Source organism: Triturus cristatus, chromosome 1_1 (assembly GCF_964204655.1).
Source record: "Triturus cristatus chromosome 1_1, aTriCri1.1, whole genome shotgun sequence".
NCBI lineage: Eukaryota > Metazoa > Chordata > Amphibia > Caudata > Salamandridae > Triturus > Triturus cristatus.
In genome coordinates, this window is record NC_140579.1 from 93,098,542 (window position 1) to 93,118,807 (window position 20,266).

General features: G+C 46.2%; 1 protein-coding gene across 1 annotated transcript; it reads left to right on the forward strand.

The window, feature by feature from the left end:
• Positions 1-2,288: 2,288 nt before the first annotated feature.
• LOC146869591 (erythroid membrane-associated protein-like) lies at positions 2,289-16,912 on the forward strand. Its single transcript, XM_085640149.1, has 2 exons — positions 2,289-2,748; positions 16,368-16,912. The coding sequence occupies exons 1-2, from the start codon at positions 2,289-2,291 to the stop codon at positions 16,910-16,912; spliced, it is 1,005 nt and encodes a 334-aa protein (XP_085496275.1).
• The last annotated feature ends 3,354 nt before the right edge of the window (positions 16,913-20,266 follow it).

Below are 20,266 nucleotides of genomic sequence, written 5' to 3' on the forward strand. Positions count from 1 at the left end.
GAAAGAGTGAACTGCGATATGCACAGCGAATTGGTGGGACGAGGAAGTTTGACAAAATTTGAAGTTCTTACTTTGTGTAATGTTGGACTTTTGTATTCTGTAAATAATTTTCCTTACTCTGTATCTTTATTTTTGGTTGCCAATTCATGTATTGAAATTATGATACAAGAACTTCAATAAAAAATTATAAAAAAAAAAAAAAAAAAGAAAAGGAACAGGGTCAAGACTTATTTGCAAATGGCTGGGTCCAAACTAGGGTGGCGTAGTGGGAAAAAGAACAATGGATTTAACCCAGATCTATTGACTGGGGGAGAATGTTTGCATTGTCAGCATTCCGTCCATCAATTGTTTCTTGTGCATATGTCGCCCTAAGTGAGAAGGGTATGCCCAGACGTGGGTCCCGTGCTCACTACACCACTGGATTCAAGCCAGCCTGACTGATGAAGGGTGATGCCAGGATGCCAGGATGCTTGTTTCTGGTCCAGGGAGGACCTTACATGGCAGTTTGGGCTGGACTATTCCCACAAGGAACAGGGTTAAGACTGATTTGCATATGGCTGGGTCCAGACTGGGGTATTGTGATGAGCAAAATAATGATGGATTTAACCCAGATCCTTGTGACTGAGGGTGAATGTGTGCATTGTCCAGCATTCCGTCCATCAATAGTATCTTTTGCTTATATTTTTTGTGTGCATAATTAAGAACATGCAGAATGTGGTTTTAAACTTGAATTTGCATTTATATGCTGGCATTATGTTATTGCCTTTGAAGCGATATAGATATAACTTGTTAAAGTGCATTTTCTTTGCTCTGGCTAACTATGCCTCAAATAGGGCTTGATGCCATCTTGTTCAAAATTAATATCACATTCACTGCTCATTATTCACTGCTGCACACAGTCCAGGAAAGTCATGTTTGTTTATTTTGAAAAGGAAGTTCTCTAACATGGAGTCAGATGTCCTTTCAGACGGCAACCGGGCGTGCAGGGGTTACTGGGCCCAACCGTGATGTTTTAGGCTTTTTACTCCTGATGTCCTGGAGCCCGACCTACTATGGATCCTGAGCAACTGGTAAAATACCCTTTCTGCACTGGACTCAGTAGTAGGTATGGTTGAGCAGTCCAAGGTCAGTGAATATACGTCTGTGAACACGAATCCTAACTCAGAGTGCACAGCAGTGTCAAAAAATCAATGTCCAGGCAAATACTTCTTTTATAATAAAAGGAAGCGCTTTATTTCTACTATTCCATATATTGTTGTCTTTGCCCTTTACCTTGCGATTGTCAGTATACGTGTTCATTGGGCAAACTCGCCACCTTCCCCTGTCGCCCCCCTTGTAATCCCCCTGTCGTTAATGGCCCTAGGACAGTGGGAGTAGATGGCATACTGATCAATAGTCGCTCTTTGGTCAAGAATAAAATAATGTTCAGAGAGATGGTTTTGGATAGAAAGCCGGCATTAGTATTTATTACTGAAACCTGGGCTAAAGATTCATCTGGCCCCGACCTGATTGAAGCGGTCCCGGAAGGATATTGCCTGGCTAGATTAGATAGACAGGGACGAACGGGAGGGGGGATAGCCATTCTTTATTAGGATCACCTGCAATGTCACACTGTGCCTGTACCGGATCTTCTGGATGGTGTTCAGGCTTTTTTCTTTGGGATAAAGGAAGGGCGCTACCCCCTTTTCAACGGAATATTACTGTACCGACCTCCTGGCCCCAGGGCCAACTTTTTGTGTAATCTCCTGCACTATTTGGAGCCTTACTTTGGTCGAGAAAATTTTTCCATTCTTGGGGACTTTAACTACCACTTAGAAAGGTATGATTTAACAGATACTTCCTGTCTCATTGATGCCCTGGCGTCGTGTGGACTCACGCATCGAGTCCGCGGGGCTACCCATCATGCAGGCCATATTCTAGATGGTATTTTCTCCAATGACCCTCGTCTGATCGTTAAGGATCCGGTACATCTGTCCTGGTCTGATCATCTTGCGGTCCCGTTCCTGCTGGAATGCCCTCAGAATGAGGGTAGTAAAGCAGGGAAACACACCATGGGGACTAGCAGAAACCTCAGAAACATCAGGCCTGACTCCTTTATTCCCTGGGCTGGTAGTCTCTCCACCGCGGACCTGGATAGTGTTCAGACTGCGGTTGGGCATTTTGGACGAGTTATTACGGAGGCCTTGAACGAACTGGCCCCACTACAGACTCGTCGTCGAGCCAGGAAGAGACCCTCTGCCCCATGGTACTCAGACTCCCTTAGACTTCTTAGACAAGAAGTTAGGAGGATGGAGAGGCTTTGGCATGCTAGCTGGGATCTTAAGAATAAGGAAGCTCATAGGTTCCTGGTCAGGAAATATAAGGCTGAGATAGTGGAGGCCATACAAAACTATTTCGTGGCCATAACAACTTCCCTTTCCTCGCCAAAGGAGCTTTTCAGAATTGTTGACTCTCTGGTCAACCTTCAAACATCTGATCCAGTTATTCCCTCGCAAGATCTGTGCGATAAAATTGCTTCCTTTTTTCATACAAAAATACAAGATATCCATCTAGCTCTTGAGTTACAAAAAGCTTCGATCAGTGGGCCCTCTGGATTGGCTGAGGGGGACAACACTACATCTGGCGTCTCCCCTCTGAGTACTTTCGACTCCTTTCCCTCGCTGGCCCTACAAGATCTGGAGATTCTGCTCGACAAAACCAACTCTGGCTCCCCATTAGACATCTGCCCTCTGAAGATCATTAAGCAGTGTAGGGAATCTCTCTTACCACCTTTACTAGAAATTATGAATCGGTGTATGCGAGAGGGCATCTTCCCCTTGGAGTGGAAGAGTGCAGTAGTCAAACCTCTGCTAAAGAAAGCTTCCCTTGATCCGGAGGTCCTAAAAAACTTCAGTCCGATCTCCCTGCTCCCAGCCCCTGCGAAGATGCTTGAGGCACATCTTAACAAGCATCTCGCTGCCTTTGTGGAAGGCTTGGGCTGCTTAGACTTCTCCCAGCACGGATTCAGGAGGGAACACAGCACTGAGTCGGCCCTCACCATTGTGCTTGATAAAATCCGCACTAGAGTGGATGGGGGCCAGACCACCCTCCTGGACCTGTTGGATCTAACTGCGGCCTTTGACACCCTCTCCCCCTCAATACTTATACATCGTTTGAGGGAGGTGGGGGTCAAGGACGCAGCCTTGGATCTGATGACCTCCTTCCTAAATGGAAGGGAACAAAGAGTCAAGCTGGGAGAGTTCTTATCTCTATCCCGATCGGTGCTGTGTGGGGTCCCGCAGGGGTCGGCTCTTAGTCCGACCCTATTTAACATCTATGTGACCCCACTGGCCAGGTTAATTAGATCTTTCGGGATGGAGGTAATCTCTTATGCAGATGATACCCAGATCCTCGTCTCTCTCTCCCATTCAGACGTACCAACTGCCTCCAATTTTAGATCTTGTATGGAGGCAGTTGGTCAGTGGATGGTTCAAAATTCGCTTAAGCTGAATGGGGAGAAGACTGAGGTGATGGTGTTTGGAGGGAATCAGGATACTTGGTCAGCCAGCTGGTGGCCTGATTCGTTGGGACTATGCCCTTCCCCCACGATATCTGCCAGAAATCTGGGGGTGATGATAGATCCTGCCCGTAGCATGGGCGGACAGGTCAGTAGAACCATTTCTACCTGTTGGGGCTTAATTTATACCCTACGAAGAATTAGGAAGTATCTCTCCCTTCAGTCCAGAAAGCAAGTAGTGGTCGCCCTTATCGGTTCACGACTGGACTACTGTAATGCGCTGTATGCAGGGCTGAACAGAGGCCTGCTGCAGCGCTTGCAGGTAGTCCAGAATGCTGCCGCCAGATTTGTTCTGGATGTTCATAGACGCTCCTCGGCCACTTTGGCAAGGAGAACATTGCATTGGCTACCGGTTGAATACCGGATACGGTTTAAAGTCTTGTGTATGACTTACAGAGCCATTGCAAGGAATAATGATATGGGAGTTGGTTCTATCATCTCTCACTACACTCCTGGAAGGGACTTGCGTTCCTCCAGGAAATTGCTTCTCACAGTCCCCCGTATAAGAAAAGCCAAATGGGGTGGTAGGGCTTTCTCTACTCTGGCTCCTAAATGGTGGAATGATTTATCTTTGGATCTCAGGTCATTGCCCTCCTTACAGAGATTCCGAGGTGCCCTTAAAACCTGCCTCTTCCTGCAAGCCTATGCGTAAGGTGATATATTGATATTTTTACCTCTTTGATAGGCGCCTTGATACCTGCGGGTTATTGTTTTGCGCAATATAACTTTTCTTCAAATCAAATCAAATCAAATCATATAAATTCAATGCCACATAAAATTACAATGATATTCAGATTTATTACAATATATCTTAAAAATATTTCACATTAATTACACATACACAGCACAATTTTAAAATACCACAAAGACATTTATTTTCTTCAATACATGGCAAGAATGGGGTTGGACAATGTGCAGCTCTATTAGATGCAGCCCAAATATCAGAAATACATTGAACTTATGAAAGTCTTTAATATGTGTGCAATTGATTAGAAAATCAGTCATTGAAATATGAACAAACAGGTTGTTTTATGTCCAGTCTGAGCAAATAGCCAACACGTGTTTTGTCTACTAGACTTCCCCAGGGCTTTTCAAATATAAAGTAAAGAAACCATCCAACGGCTGGAACTGGAGCGACTGGAATATGGTGCAAGAACTCATTGACACTGTGCAGTTGTTCCTTGTTCACTATAATAACATGCCACAAGAAACCACCATTCACAATTTCAAATTCCACATGGCCAACCAAAGATGCTATTTCAATCGCAAGAACCAAAGTGGCGAATGTTGCTGCTGATGTCTGAATGCGCATCCAAACACTCCGTGTTGCGAGTATCGGTTTCCCTCGGTCATGTCCCCTCACCCTTTAGGGAGACTAGCAGGCCTGGGCCCCAGTCCTGGTCACAGACAAAGTCTTGCAGAGCTTCCCCTCCTCACGCAGCCCGTCTGGCAGATGAACGTTTTGGGGTCTCAAATCCCCATTATAATCTATTTCCAGACACCATATGCGATTTAGGGTCTGGGTCTTTGAAGTTTTGTGCTGGAGTTCTGCTTCTTTTGGAGTATACACTTTTATCTCTCTTCTTCCTCTTAAAAGGCTGCTTATAACAGCAGAGGCCCTGAAGGGATAGTCGCACAACACAGGCCATGGGAGTGACTAGAGTTCACACCTGGATGTCAGCCACAGGGATAGGTGCATCAAAAGGTTAATCCTGGGCTCCCAGCCCTTCTCTTTATGGTTCCTTTAAGCCCCATTTCCTTCTTGACATATGTGCAGGGACTGTATCTCTCCCTTCCCCAGTGTGTCCCACCCACCTCACAGGAACGCAGCAATAAACAAATCTGTCCAGGGGATTTCTTCACCTGGCAGGCTTGGGCTTCCCAGTATGAAACCCAGGATCCTTCATGTAATGTTAAGTTACAGGCACGCTTGCACGCAGTGTATAGGCCTAGCTTATACACTATTAAGTACTGTTACTTCCATGCATTGTGCCATCACAGACATACACACATTCATCTCACACCTTCATTCTGTGTGCACTGCTCAGTACTGTAGCCTTTCTGTGTTGTGCCTTGATGTGTTACTTGCAAACACACACTGACAGCACCCACATTCCCCATGCATGCACTGCACAATATTTCACCCGTCATGTATTTTATTTCTCGCAAGCTCACATACACCCAGCACATACTTTCACTGCACACGCACTGCACAGCACATCTATCATGTGATGTATTCCTCTCCGGCATACATTCACCCAGTACACACACTCACCATGCATGCACTGAGCACCAGTGTTCTATCCCTGTCCCTTACCAGGTACAAATACATCCAGTCAGCGTCACCACTCCTGCATTGTGCAGCATTCTGCATCTACCAGGCGTAGGCCGGTGATCAGAGGTGAGTGAGCCTGTAGGCCTCACTCCAGTGACACAGGGTAATAAGAACCTGTTCACTCCTACTGATCACTAGACGGTATGCTGCCACCACCGCCCACGCGCTGCTTAACTCCTGATAAAGGCCGTAGCCTTCCACCACTATGAATGTACTGCTTTAGGCTCGCCTCCCAGTCCAACAAGACCACAGTCCGTGACACAGGTCTATGTGGTGCACACACAAGATCCATGTTTGCTTTTGGCAACAAATATCAGCATTAGGCATCCAGACAGCAGTACAGTTGGGCACTCGGGTCAGGGATACAGGTCCATTACCATGCAGAGGACTTTCCCGTCCCAACACATGGGGTCAGTATTGTATCTTTCTCACGGTCCTTTGGCTTGCATGCTGTATTGTCTACATTCATAATGGTTCACTCCTGTTTTTGTAACTAGTTTGTTCCAACATCTTTGGATGACAGTAGGTCAGAGGGGGCTGAACTAATATTGAATAGTGGGTTAGTGCACACAGCCTTACCACCGTACGACGCTTAATATTTTTGTGTTTTTATTTGCTGAAATAATATTATTTTGCTCACACCATGATGAATCTGCACTGTCAATGCAGTCCTATGGGAAGATTTCCTATGTAAACCCTCACATTTCTGGGTGAGTCTGAATATTTCGGGTTCTGCTAGGGAGGCTGCCCCTTTCCTTATTGATTTTGATGCCCATTTGGGACTTGGGTTTTTCTGTTAATTTTGTCACTTTTCTGTCCTGATGGCATTTGTGGCAATTATCTCATGCACCTACATTCTCGTTATTCTGTATTGCACCCTCTGAATGTTTTTAATAAATTCTCTGAATTCTTCATTCTGCCCTTGAACTCACTTATTGAGTCTGTGTTTTCCTAATTGACTGTATTTTTGAGATGCTGATTTGTACCTTATCTTGGGAAACATTGCCTCATTTAATTGAGGTTTAACAACATCCCGATCCACCAACCCACACAATCGTCATCACAATAACATGGTTCACCCCCACATTCTCAGTGTCCTTCTCTCAGGCTAAAGCGTCCACTGTGTGGACCATGCACATAAGAAGAAAGGAGGCCTTTCTGTCATCCAGAACTCCTCCTGGTCCTGCACCGTAGGTAAACAAGTCATACCCCACTCCATGGAGGTGGTTGTGTGCCTGCTGACATGCTATTTCCATCTCCAGGACATGTCACGTCCTTCTCTTTGCAACAACAAACATAAGGTGATGGATGGAATACTTGAATTAATCTCAGCCACTGGAAATCGTTTGAGCGCATCCCAGTCCATCGTTTTTCTCCCAGCATGCCACCTCAGTGTGGACCCAGCCATATGCAAATCAGGCTCGACCCTGATCCAATGGAAACAGTACAGCCCGAAGTGCCAAGCCAGGTCCTCCCTGAGCTGGAATACAAGTAACCCAGGACCGGTTGCACCCTTATAAAGGGATCATCAGCCAGGTATAGATTGATTCCAGTTGAGCAGTGAGTGCAGAACCCACGTCTGGGCATACCCTTCACACTTAGGGCATCGGCTGCAAAAACAGCAAGGTGATGGATGGTATGCTTGAATTAATCCAGCCACTGCCAATCGCAGGAGGTGTGGTAGATACGTACGTAGATGTAGAGGTATGGGCTGGCTTCGTTCCACAGACCTTGAGTATCCGGACTGGCTTAAAGACATGAACTATCGAAATGAAGTTGAAAAATCTTCTTTCATTTTATGCTGGTTGCTTATGTTGCAAGGCACATCTAAAGAACAGCTCAGGTCTTATCAGGGTGAAATGGGTCCTAGGTTACTTGTATTCCTGTTCGCAGATCGCATTAATGATCCCTTGTGACCCCGCTCAAGGCGTATGATGTATTGGTTACCCCACTAGTTATGATATGTACAAGTGATGAATTAAGAGCTGTGTTATTATTTTTAGGTTATTGCATTATTGTTTGAAAAATGTAATGGAATATTCTTTATGGCACTGTTTTTTTTTTTAAATCAAAGTTTGTAAAAAAGAAGATATAAATTCATTAACTGTGCACTCCATTGAGAGAATGTTTTAGCCCCTCTTTAAGAAAAATGACTGACAGGATAGTTTCGACTCAGTTCTTCGCTGTTGACTTTGATTGAAGAAAGAAAAACACTTGGAGCTACTGAAAGGATATGGAAACAACACCCATCAGATTTTACACTGTGAAAAATATGTAGGAATCAACAACGAAAAAGCACTGTAGGCCTTTAAGGGTCGCACTAGTGTATAGTTTCCTCTGGGGACGCTGAGTCTACTTGTTTTTTCCTGCCGTGAGGGGAACGGCTGTTAAAATTATCCTGGCCTCACCTGTTTTGCTGGGCTGCTCTGCTCTATCTGTTGCCACCATTCAGACATCGCCGTGAGGGGAGCGGCTCGCTGACAGAACTACCCTTCCCAGGGGGCAGTGCCTGGACTGTGTCAGGCGTCACCAGAGGGCGCCAGGGCCCCATAAAATCGTCACACGCCTCCCGCAGCGCGGGACGCGCGCGGGCGCGCCCGGACAAAGCCCGGGCCAAGGGCGGGCCCATCCCCGCCCGAAAGAGGCTGACTGAGGCTGGGTTGGGTCACCCCCCTAACGTTCTATGGGGATCTAGGTGGTGTTTGTCATAGCCTGTACTTCCTTGTTTTGACTTGTCTCTTTGTTGTCTTTATGTGCATGGTTAGCTACTTCCTTGTTAGTTAGTTTACACTCCTTCTGTTTGCATCTAGTAGAGGGTAGCTAGTAACCATGAACAGGAGGGCTACTAAAAAGGCTGTTCAGCCCTCAGGGGGAGGGGTGGCGGGTACTCTTGATCATTTTATTCTTAGAGCAACCTCCGTGCTGGAAAAAGAGATTGCCATTACCGAGCGAAGGTTATCTTTGGATCCCCTGTTGAATAAAAGATCTTCCCTAGCTGCTTCTCTTTCACCAGCCCACGCTCTGTCTCCCGCTATGCAAACAGAGGTTAATGTTCCCCTGGATACTTATTCTCAAAACACTAGCATACTATCAGAGAATATTTCTAGCCCCCCCCCCCTCCCAGTGCAGACAGCGCCACGTAGCAAAAAGAAAAGAGCATTAGCCGAAGTAGTCTCTGGTTGTAAGGCCAAACCCTCCGACGCTCCTCCTGATCCTGTTGCGAAAAGCAAGAGGGGTGTTGGTCCTCGGAGAGCCTCCGTCAAAGCCCCGAGGTCTAACTCTCAAGCCATAGATGTGAGTCTCACTCTGGGCAATAGACAGGACACCACATTACTCGCTGACCTTAACTCACCATCTATTAGAGATTTTAGTCCCCGTGGCGGTGAAGACATGTGGCGTAGACTTGAGAACCTTTTGTCCACTTTATTATCCCCGATCACATATAGGTTGAACAAAATAGAGGAAAATCTAATCCAGCTATCCATGATAGCCAACCTGGGAAACAAGGAGGTCCATGTTACAGATAATATCCAGCACACCTTTGAGCTCTCCATAAATCCTTCCAATGTTAGATGTGATAGTAACCCTCCACCTCTGATTTTAACAGACACTTTAACAACGCCTATAAGGGACTCAGGCTCTAGGGGGGAGGATAATGTGAGAACATCAATCCCTAACATTAGGCCATTTTCGCCCATCGAGAAATTAGATACCCTGGCTGACACACCTGGCGAATTTGCCCAATCCTCTTTGCATTCCCATAAGGAGTCTAAATTGACCGCTGTTAACACTTGTAATGGTCATTCCTATTCACACAGTACCGACCCAACTAGATCCTGCCAAACAAGGGTAGGAGCCCCTCCACAAGCCCATATGGCCGGTGATAGGGGCTTGCTTAGAGCACGGTCGAATAGTGGATCCCTTCATCTTCCACCAGCTGCAGCCCCTTTGGTTGTCATTCTGAGTAATGTCCCTCAGAGTCGGTGTAGAAACCCTGAAACCACTGGGCAACTACTTTGTAAAACCAGACACTGGCTTAACACAAATCTAAAGGGAGCAGGATTCTGGGATGAAAATATTCTTGACCATATGATCAAGGCTCGACGCACTGGGTGGGTGGGACCCCTTAAGAAGGAAATGAAGGGTGACTGCGTGATAGTCAATTTTGACAACACACAGTCTCCCAGAGTGATACTGGAGTTCTTGGGTGGGTTCACAAGGTCAAAGGATAATTCCATCGTGATGTTGCCGCTAGGGTTCTTTTATAGGCAAGTCCCCCCAACCTTCTATACTGAGAAACTCCCACTGGGATATGCCCCACCGAGAGGAAGTCTGAGACCTGTCACCAGATCAACTGAGGTCCCATTATGCAATATGTTCGCAGCTCTATCGGACTTAGACGCCTGCGATTGACCATCACTATGCACATTGGCCGCTTTGGATCCCATTGAGGAGCTTGATACAGGCCCTAGGCTACAGCCTGTCCTTTCAGAAGCCCCTTCATTCGAACATGGCTCCTCATTAGCAAGAGCTCTTTTATCTCCTTCTGTAGCGGCACCACAGGCCCCATTGAGACTATTGCTAGGGGGAGTCTCTCCATGATGTCATGGAATGTCGCTGGTCTCTCCTCCAAACTTCCTTCGTTAGAATGGTCGAATTTGGTAGATAGTCACGACTTCATTGTGTTTCAAGAGACCTGGTCATTATCTATTATCCCTCAACCGGGTTACCTGGCGTATGGGAAAGTGGCTACCACTAAAGGGAAAGGCCGACCCAGTGGCGGACTTTTAATTTGGGTCAGGCAACACTCTTCGTGTCACATTAAGGAAATACCTTTGGATAACGATGACATTCTGGCTCTAAGTTAAGTGGGACGGTGAATTAGCATTCACCTTAATTAATATCTATTCGAGAGGTCTTGCGGGTGGGAGATCTTCTCCAACTATCCAGTCTTTGGACACTTTCATTGACGGGTTTGAAAGCCCCAAATCGCTGGTAATCGCAGGGGATTTTAATTGCACCTTCGAGCCCTTAGGGACCGAAGATGGCAAACTTAGCCTTGACGAGGACAGTAATTGGGGTGTTCCATCGCTGTCCCTTGCTCCTATTAAAAAGTGGACTGAGGCGGCCCTCCAATTAAAAAGCTTTTCCTTGGGGTGGGGCTTGAGAGCCGCTAATGGGAGAACATCATCAGACACCAACGGTAGTAATACTTTTTTCAATGGGAAGAGTGGCAGCAGGATCGATCATATCTTTGTCAGCTTGGACCTATGGCCTATCGTGCTGGACATGGCAGTGACCCACAGACCGGAAAGTGACCACGATCCCCTATCCATGCAATTAATAATCAAGCTTCTAGTGTGTACTGGCCCCCCTAGGGCATTGCTGGGGGGTGACATCAAGGTATCAAATGACCTTCGACGATTGAAGTGGGACAACGTATCTGACAATCTAAGTACTCAAAGTCTGCTCCGAAAATCTTTAGAGGACACTCTCCTGACTCTCTCAGTTTTTAATTACTTATGAGATCCTCCTCAATGTCTAAAAGGAGAGCACGAGGCTCTCTTTGATAGTCTGAAATCTTTGCTCACCATTAAAGGGAAAGAAAAAAAATGTATACAACCCAAATCAGCTAAATGGTATGACAAAGATTGCTCTGCAGTTTTTAATTTGCTTTCCTCTGCAATTAAAACTAGCGATATTCAGCAGCCAGGGCATCATATAAAAGGGTGCTTCTGAAGGCCAAAGAGAGCTTTGATAAGGAAAGATGGGAGGATTTAACCCAAGCTTCAGAAGAGAAGAACTGGCAGAGATTTTGGTATCTAATTAAGTGGGGAAGTGGGGTGTCTGAGCCTATTCCCCATAACAATGTCCCTCCAGACAAATGGGTTGCCCACTTCCAAGCCCAGTTCACTTGCCCCTTATCCTCTGGGTCTGACTTTTATGACATCGATACCACGGAGGTGTTAACCTTCGGTCTGGCGGAGATTGAGAGAGCCATTGAAGCAGCACCGCCAGGCCGGGCGCCTGGTCCGGACTGTATCCCCACGGATCTTTTTAAATCTGATAAAAAAAACTGGGCCACTTATATTCTTTTCTTGGTAAACGCCCTGGCCAGGGGTGCTCCCCTGCCTGACTCCTGGCTCGGTGCAGAAATTATACCTATTTTTAAAGAGGGAGACCGTTCTAGCCCCTCCAACTATAGACCCATCAGTTTAATTGATTCTCTCCAAAAAATTATGGCTCGGATTATTTTACTTAGGATCAACAAATGGATTGACGAGTCCCAGGCCTTATCCATATACCAAGCTGGGTTTCGGGCCCATGTTAGTACAATTGACCAGGTCTTCAGATTCTCAATGATTTATTGGAAAACGGTCATTTAGTCGGGGGGCACCTTGTTTGCAGCTTTTGTTGATTTGAAATCTGCCTTTGATTTAGTCCCCCGTAGAAAGTTGTGGGACTCTCTTAAGGAGGCTGGTATGCCCCTGGCGCTTTTGTCGCTTATTGTCAGATTTCACACTTCAAACTTTGCACAGGTCAGATGGGGACAACAGGGTGAGCTTACTGATAAATTTCCCGTCAATAGGGGTGTTAGGCAAGGGTGTGTCCTAGCACCGACCCTGTTTTCTCTGTTTATCAACAGGGTTATCTCTTACTTTGCAAACCATCCAACCGACGCTCCTTCATTGGATGGCTCTAAGGTCCCACTACTTATGTTTGCAGACGACACACTCATTCTGTCCAAAACACAATCTGGTCTGCAGAGGTCCCTAGACAGATTTCTGGTCTTTTGTAATGACCATGATCTGGCCATCAACGTCGACAAGACTAAATATATGGTGATGCATAAAAGTAAAAATATCAAGAGCAAACTGTCAATGAACTATATCCCCTTGGAACAAACAGACACGTTCACCTACTTGGGGATCACCATGAGCCGTAGGCTGACTTGGAAGTCTCAAATTGATCTACTTGTTCTTAAACACAACCAACTAGCTGGTGCCCTACTGAAAGAATATAAAGCCTCACACACTATACCGGTGGGGCCCGCTATTGCCCTATATAAAGGGAAAATAAGAGCGTCAGTTATCTATGGGGCTGAGATATGGGGCTATGACAATCTTTCCCATCTAGTCAAAGCCCAGAATAAGTTTCTGCGCTCATTGACTAGTCTTCCCCAGTCAACACCTATCCATCCCCTATTGTTAGATCTGGGCTGCAGGGCGTTGGATGAAGATGCTGGGTTTAGACCCCTCTCCTATTGGAGAAGATTGTGGTCAACTCCTGAGCTACTTCCTTATGCTAATGCAATCTGGTATATTAAAGATCAAGACAAGCTTAGGAGTATAGCCTGGCTCTAATATGTTAAAAGTGGTTTGCACGATATGGGTCTGGACCACCTTTGGTCTGATCCTAGGAGCAACCAATTCCCCAATAAAATGGACTTTAAAGCCCTATACTGGGAATCCAGGTTTGGGAAAATAAGGCTAGGGGTAAATAGTAGCTCCCTGTCTGGTCTCTTTATGGATCACAAGTATATAAGCAGCTTTGAACCATATTGGAATTTTATTTCCAGACCTGATGACCGCAAACTATATCATCAATTTAGAGCGGGGTCTCTACCTCTTAATTCCTTTACAAGCAAATGGAAGGTTGGTCATGATAGGTTTTGCCCTACATGCTTAACACAGGATGAGTCAATAGCACATGTTTTGTTTGCATGCCCTGCTTTTGCCCGCCCCAGGTATAAATGGCTTAAGCCGATCTGTTCAAATCTAGGAACTAGATCTCATAAGACAGCACTGCGTATTCTTAGAACTAATACGCGAGAGGACATAGCCATTGCAACGGCTACATTTTTGAGCTGGTCATGGGCTATACGTAGATCTACTGTGAAGTGGGCTGTTCCTTTAGTACCCCCTATTTTAGATACCTAGTTATTTTCAATTAAGCTTTTATCTCTTTTTTCCTTTATCTGTTTTATGACACATGAAAAGATTGCTATGTTGATTTAATCATATCTTAACAGTTTTTTCTTCTTTTTGGGTTGGTCTCTGTTATTTATTGTCTTTTGGTTTTTATTTCTATTTTTTCTCTTTTTTCCTTGTTCTTATTCATAATCTAGTTGTATTAGTATTCGAATCTCTTAAAATTCTTTTTATCTTTGATATAGTGTATCTTTCATGATGTAACAATCGAATAAAGATTTTATGATGATGATGATGGTTTCCTCTTTTATTCTTCAGTGCAAGCTCTTGCGCTTAGCTCTGCGTGACTGCACTGCTTAGAAGCACTAACTAACGAAATCACTAAACAATAATGCAAAATGAGCACAGACCATCTCAGAATGCAGATATCCTTTGAGTAGAGAAAATTCAATTCAAAATTAAATGACTTTGGGTTCCTATTAACGGAATGTTCTCCAAATATCTACAATAGCATCCACCTTTGTACGAAGGAGTCGTGTATTCTTTTCCAAGTCCAATCTTATTGATTTCCATTAAAGATACGTCAGCCCAGCCAACTTAGACTTAGAAGAACTTCCTCAGAGTCATAAATCGTGAAGGTCCCACTGAGGGTGAGATACATACATCATCCAATAGTGATTGTTTGCAGACCAGTCCTGCTGAAGGAAGCACGGAGATACTTGGCTTATGAAAATACCTACCCTCATGAAGTCCTTTGGACTAAACGCCTTGGCTGGGCTGACATGTATCTTTAATTGAAATCAAAAACATTGAGATGCATTTTCTCTGCTCAAAGGATATCACCATCCTTTTGCATTGCTCTTTTGGGAATGCGAAAAATATGTCTCAACATATAAAAAAGCATATATGCTCTTTCATCAAGTCTCAAATTGATTAAAATCTACCACTCCTCCGCCTTTTATCCGAATCAGAGGGGAGATCAAAGATTGTGCTTGATCTTTCCACCAGAGAAGTGTCCCTTCCAATCCCTTCTCACAAACATCATCTTTTGCTGCTTCACAGAATCTTCCCTTCTTTGAACGGGGTGACAGCAACATCATCTCAAATTCAAACCATCAGCTGATCCCTTTCGAGGGATACTTGTAAAGACATAAGTAAACATCTGGACTCTCTCTGAGCTGTTCCAGACTGAAGCTTAATTGAAAAATCTTTCTGTAGACACAGAGTATCTCAATACTTGTGTCCAGTGTTGTGACTTCAATTGATACTGAGGCCCGGGATGGTTGCATGGCCACCCTTCAAAGTTATTTCTTGTTTGAAATGAACCTGCTGTTGAGTTATCCTCTGACTTCTGACCCGATTACAGGAATGAAACTCCTGCTACAGCAAGTTGACAATGCTTTCCGTATACTTCGATGGTCGCTCGTGTATATTGGTCCTCTTAGATCTTGCTGCGGCTTTGGTATGGTCCATCATAAGGCTCTACTTGGGCACCAAAAGACTTTAAAGGTCTAGACAGTACTGTCTTCAGCTTTTCTGCTCTTCTTGGATGAATCGCTCACAGCGCATGAGTTGGAGCCTCTTTATGGCCTATGTTTCTCTCACGAAGTGTTCCTCAAGCTTTAATTTTTGAAATTTCCTTGCATATCATACCATTAATTACATTTAAAGATCTTCTCGCTCATTTCAGAACATTCAGCTGTGGATGGCTCTTGATCATCTCTAACTAAACCTACAAACAAATGTATACTTGCGCGTGTGTTACTCGTCTCACCTCGTTCAGCGAGGCTTCCTTTCCAAACACAGCTTGGCTATCTCTCCAGCTAGGATTGTAAACTCCACATCATTTAATGTATAAATACCTTGGCTCGTTCCTGACCAGTGTTTACAGTCCCTTTGTCTGGATGAGCGGTGATGGGGCATCTACCAGGCACTGCTGGATAGCCTTTCACACTCCCTGCATCAGTTATAGGTCAAGAGATGGTTTTCCTGACGACAGAGCCCCCGCCCGCTCTACCACTGGGAAACCCTGGTGGAGATGTCGTCAGAAGGATTATCTGGAGCTTTCACACTCTACTCTTCCTAATAGGCAAACAAAGGTGACTGCACATTTTTGTGATTCCTGTGTAGGGAAGGCTCTTGGCTGTGTGCCTGTGGGTGAGATGCTGGCACTTGGTGGCCCTATGTAAGTTGGTAGATCCGGAGTCAATGATGTTCGTGACGGCGTGACAGGTGTGACGACAGAAAAAATGTTTGGATGAAATGAGGACTACAGAGCCCCTCTTGATTCAGTTGTAAACTATTAAAACCTGTCAGCTATAATAACCTGCTACTTACAGACTACAATACCCATACTGCACATGAAGTGCCTTCTGATGATTATTTTGCACCATTATGATTACTGCTATGAAACAGGGTGCTGCTAACATGGAGATGACGTCAGCTGAGGGTCTCTTGCTGCTGCTGGGACCGGCTGAGTATGAGCGATGTGTTTATTGTGGACAAGTGGTTTCTAAGCTCTCATCTCTGCTTCTGTGTCTTGCAGCTGCGGTGACCCTGGATCCGGACACCGCTCATCGGAGGCTCGTCCTGTCCGAGGACGGAAGGAGCGTGAGGCACGGAGGCAGAGACCAGGGTCGGCCCGACACGGACCAGAGATTCAGTTATATCGTCGCTGTGCTGGGGAGAGAGAGGCTGAGCTCTGGGAGGCATTACTGGGAGGTGGAGGTGGGGGGCAAGACGGACTGGATCCTGGGGGTGTGTGACGAGGCTGCGAACAGAAAGGTGGAGATCACAATATCACCTGAGCTTGGATTCTGGACAGTGTGGCTCAGCGATGGTAAATACAAAGCTCTCACCTCCCCTCCCACCCTCCTGGCCCCCCGTGTGCCCCCCAGGGCTGTGGGTTTCTTCCTGGACTATGAGGGGCGCAGGCTCTCCGTGTACAATGTGACTGACCGGTCTCTGCTCTTCACCTTCTCCGGGGCCCCCTTCCCCCCCACCCTGCGGCCCTTCTTCAGTCCAGGTCTAAAGGATGGAGGGGGGAATACGCCGGGGGCGCTGCGGGTGCGGCCGCTGACACAAGAGTGATAGCCGCTCTCAGCAGCACCGGGTAAAAATGTATAGTGGCGCTCACTACATTCACAGCGCGCAGCCAGTGCCCCCACCACACATTGTTCTCTGCATTGTTTTAAGCTGGTGGGCGGTCTCATTAGAACAGCAGTGTAGGTTCTACATCCGCCTCTGCATTCCAAGCATCCCCTAAAGGTGGAACCGGCAAAGGGTGTGTTTCAGATCAGTGCGATGCAGGACCGGTGCTGCCCCTTTGTACTTGAGTGCTGCTGAGCACTGCCCGCAAATGCAGGAATATGGTTTCCTGCTGCCCCTCCCCCCAGCCTGCCCCTGGACTACAGCTGTCCCCCCGATCAGGGACACTGCTGGGAGCGAGGATGCTGCCCTCACCCTCACTTTTCAGGGTCTTCAGTGAAGCCCTCCCTCCATATTCACTCCAGTATCAGGAAATGCCGAAAAATAAACGTTTAACCCTATCATGTCGGTCTTTCTGAATTGGAAATTGTCTTGATACTGACCAGAACACCTCAGTAGAATGGAACCAGTTGTACCTTTGTTTCCTTCATCATTTTTAATAACAAAAACAACAGTTCTTCCATCAAAACCCTGTCAGCTGCTTTTTAAATCATTCATTGAGCAGTTCCATATGGAAATATTTTAAAAATGAACATCTTTCATCTGTTCAATCGTGACTTTACCACCTTCTGCTCAAGTGAGGCTCGTACTCAGGAGTATATTTTTGGGGGGCTGTGGCATGCCCCCCTAGAAATGACATACAAGGATTATATTTGGTCTCCCGCTGCTTCTGTCTCCCTTCCTGTGCACCTCGCCGTCATTCACCTTTCTTTACTTTCTTACTCTGTGTTTCCTTCTTTCTCCCCCCTGTGGTTGCCTTTACTCCACCTTTCTCCTCCCATTTCACCTGGTGGCACTCCTTTCTACCTCCCCACTCCTCCCCCACCGCTCCTGGCCCTGGGTATTCTCTCCCCCCTGCCCCTCTTCTGTCCCTCACCCCCTCCCTAGCTGTACTAGTCCTGACTCTTCTAGAGCACTCTCGTTTCGTTGCAGCTAGGGTACCATTGTATAGTGTTGTTTAAGTATCAGGTTCATGAATGTCCGCCTGCGCGTCTACGGACTTCGAAATACCCAACAGACAGCCCGGGGAGGCATCCGCAGGCACTGGCAGGGTTGCTGCTCCTAACGCCACGTCTGCGGCTTTGATGACACGTTGGTAGTTCATAAAGTGGAGTTGACCTAAGTGAGGGTGGATATTTAATCTTTAATATTATGGGAGGACACGCTATATAAGGCAGGTGCGTTGGTGGGTACATACTGCTGATCACCCTGTTACTGCTCTACTCAACTCAAAGAGGTTCCGGTGGCGCAACGCAGAATGATGGGGCCCCCTTTAGAATGTGGTAAGGGGGCCATGTCTCACAGATATATATTGGGATGAATAGGGGCTCTCTGTAGGGTTGGGGGCCCCTTGAAGACATTGCGTTACCCTGGCTTTGCGGCCACCACAGGGGCCTGTGTTACAGCTGTAATAGGTTCTACAACTGCTTAATGAAGCTCTGGTCCATGACCTATGATGTCTAACAAATGATGTCCTTTCCACCTGTGGTCAGCAGACTGCTCATGGCACTGAACTCTCGTCTTCCTTGCATTATCTCTTGTTCTGCTTTTGTATTCTCTGCTCCATGACAGCTGTTGATGAATTCCTGTGTGACTTGCCGTGTCATTTTCCTGCAGTTTCCTAGGTTTGTTGTAGAGTCCTGGGGCCCCAGTCCCAGAGATGTTTCTCACTCCAGACCTGTGCTTGTATGAAAAGCTCAGGGAGGGGTGTTGCTCGTGGGCTCAGTGCCTGGTGTTCTGGCTGATACTTCTTTTCTCTGACCTGCAGCTCTACTCTACTGATGGGGAAGGGCCAGAGGCTTCCTGCTGCAGCAAACTCCACTGCTCTTGAGGAGGAAGCCATGGAAGGCGGAACCCTGGAAGTGACCCTGGAGAGTTGGCTGCTACAGCCAATCAGCGTGTATATCTCGCTGAGGTTCAGGAAGTGCTCTGAGTCTACCCATGTCTGTTGCCCCTAGGCAGAGAAGATGCAGTGTGCAGAGGTGGGCGGGGATGATGGAGGGAATGTGAACACAGATATATGAATGGAACCCTGCACATTCCCCGGCGTCTTGTTTATCTGAGGTAAGTTACTGGTGTTACAGATGCGAGTAGGCAGCAGACCCGGAGTATTCTGAAGGACACAACAGGACTAAACATGGAAGAGTAGCTTATGGGAGGACCCAGCTCAGATGCTGCCATCTTTGCTTTCTAAAACAGGACCTTACTGGACAGTTCCTATCACTGGGTGGTGCGGTGTTTGTATGTCATCAAGTAAAGCTGCCCTGTGGGGCATATTTAACAAAGTGCTAGGGTTAGTAAGAGATGTATGCAGGGGTCTGAAAGAGAGAGCAGTGGAGGAGAAGGAGAAAGATTGTACACAAAAGACTCCGCAATGACCAAGGCCACCGTGACAAATCTGTCTCCATAGCTGCTTCTTTTACATGTAGGTATGAACTTGCTACTGCCCATTATCTGTTAGGTACATGCAGACTGCAACCAAAAATGTTTCTAGCTCAATCATATCAAATGTTATAAAAATGTTCCACCTGTGGTGAACATTGCACCTGGGACTGGCAAGAGTCAGTTAGTCACCTTCTAGCTGTTGATGCCATATTCAAGCATTGCAAGAGGGGGCAATTTTCACCTGATAGTTTAAACATCCCCACTTGATGTACTTGGAGCTTTTGTCAGTCATCAGAAAAGAACCATAAGAAAGTGAATTAAATGGAAATGATGGAAAAATGTTTCATTTGGTTTCATATGAACGTTTTATTTACCACAATGGACACTTGTCAATCTAAAAGATATCTCCAGAGCGCAAACATGTAAGTTGGGCTGCGACGACAATTGAAACCTCTCCGTTCTCGAATATACCCCACTGACGCAGTGTGCCGCCAGCGACCAGGATGCCAGCCGCTGCCCCAACGAACACGTACTTTGGCAAAGATGCTGAGACAGCGAACTCTGACACAAGGTGGAGAGAAGAGAGAAACTCCCTATTGCCCCCCCCCCCCGAGATTCCTCACCTCCAGGGTATTGGTCCAAAGTACAGTTACCATAGTAACCTGTTACCATTATTAGCCGTAAGAAATGTCCACTGTAAATTACCTCTGTGTATTTGCACAAGTAAAGTATGTTCTTTGGCTGGACAGTGATTTAACTTCTGTTTGATGCTCCTGAGAGGGAAGTGCTGGAAGGTGTTCTTGCTGATTAGTTTTGGGTCCAATCGTGGGGCAAAGTCGTTAGTACTGAAGT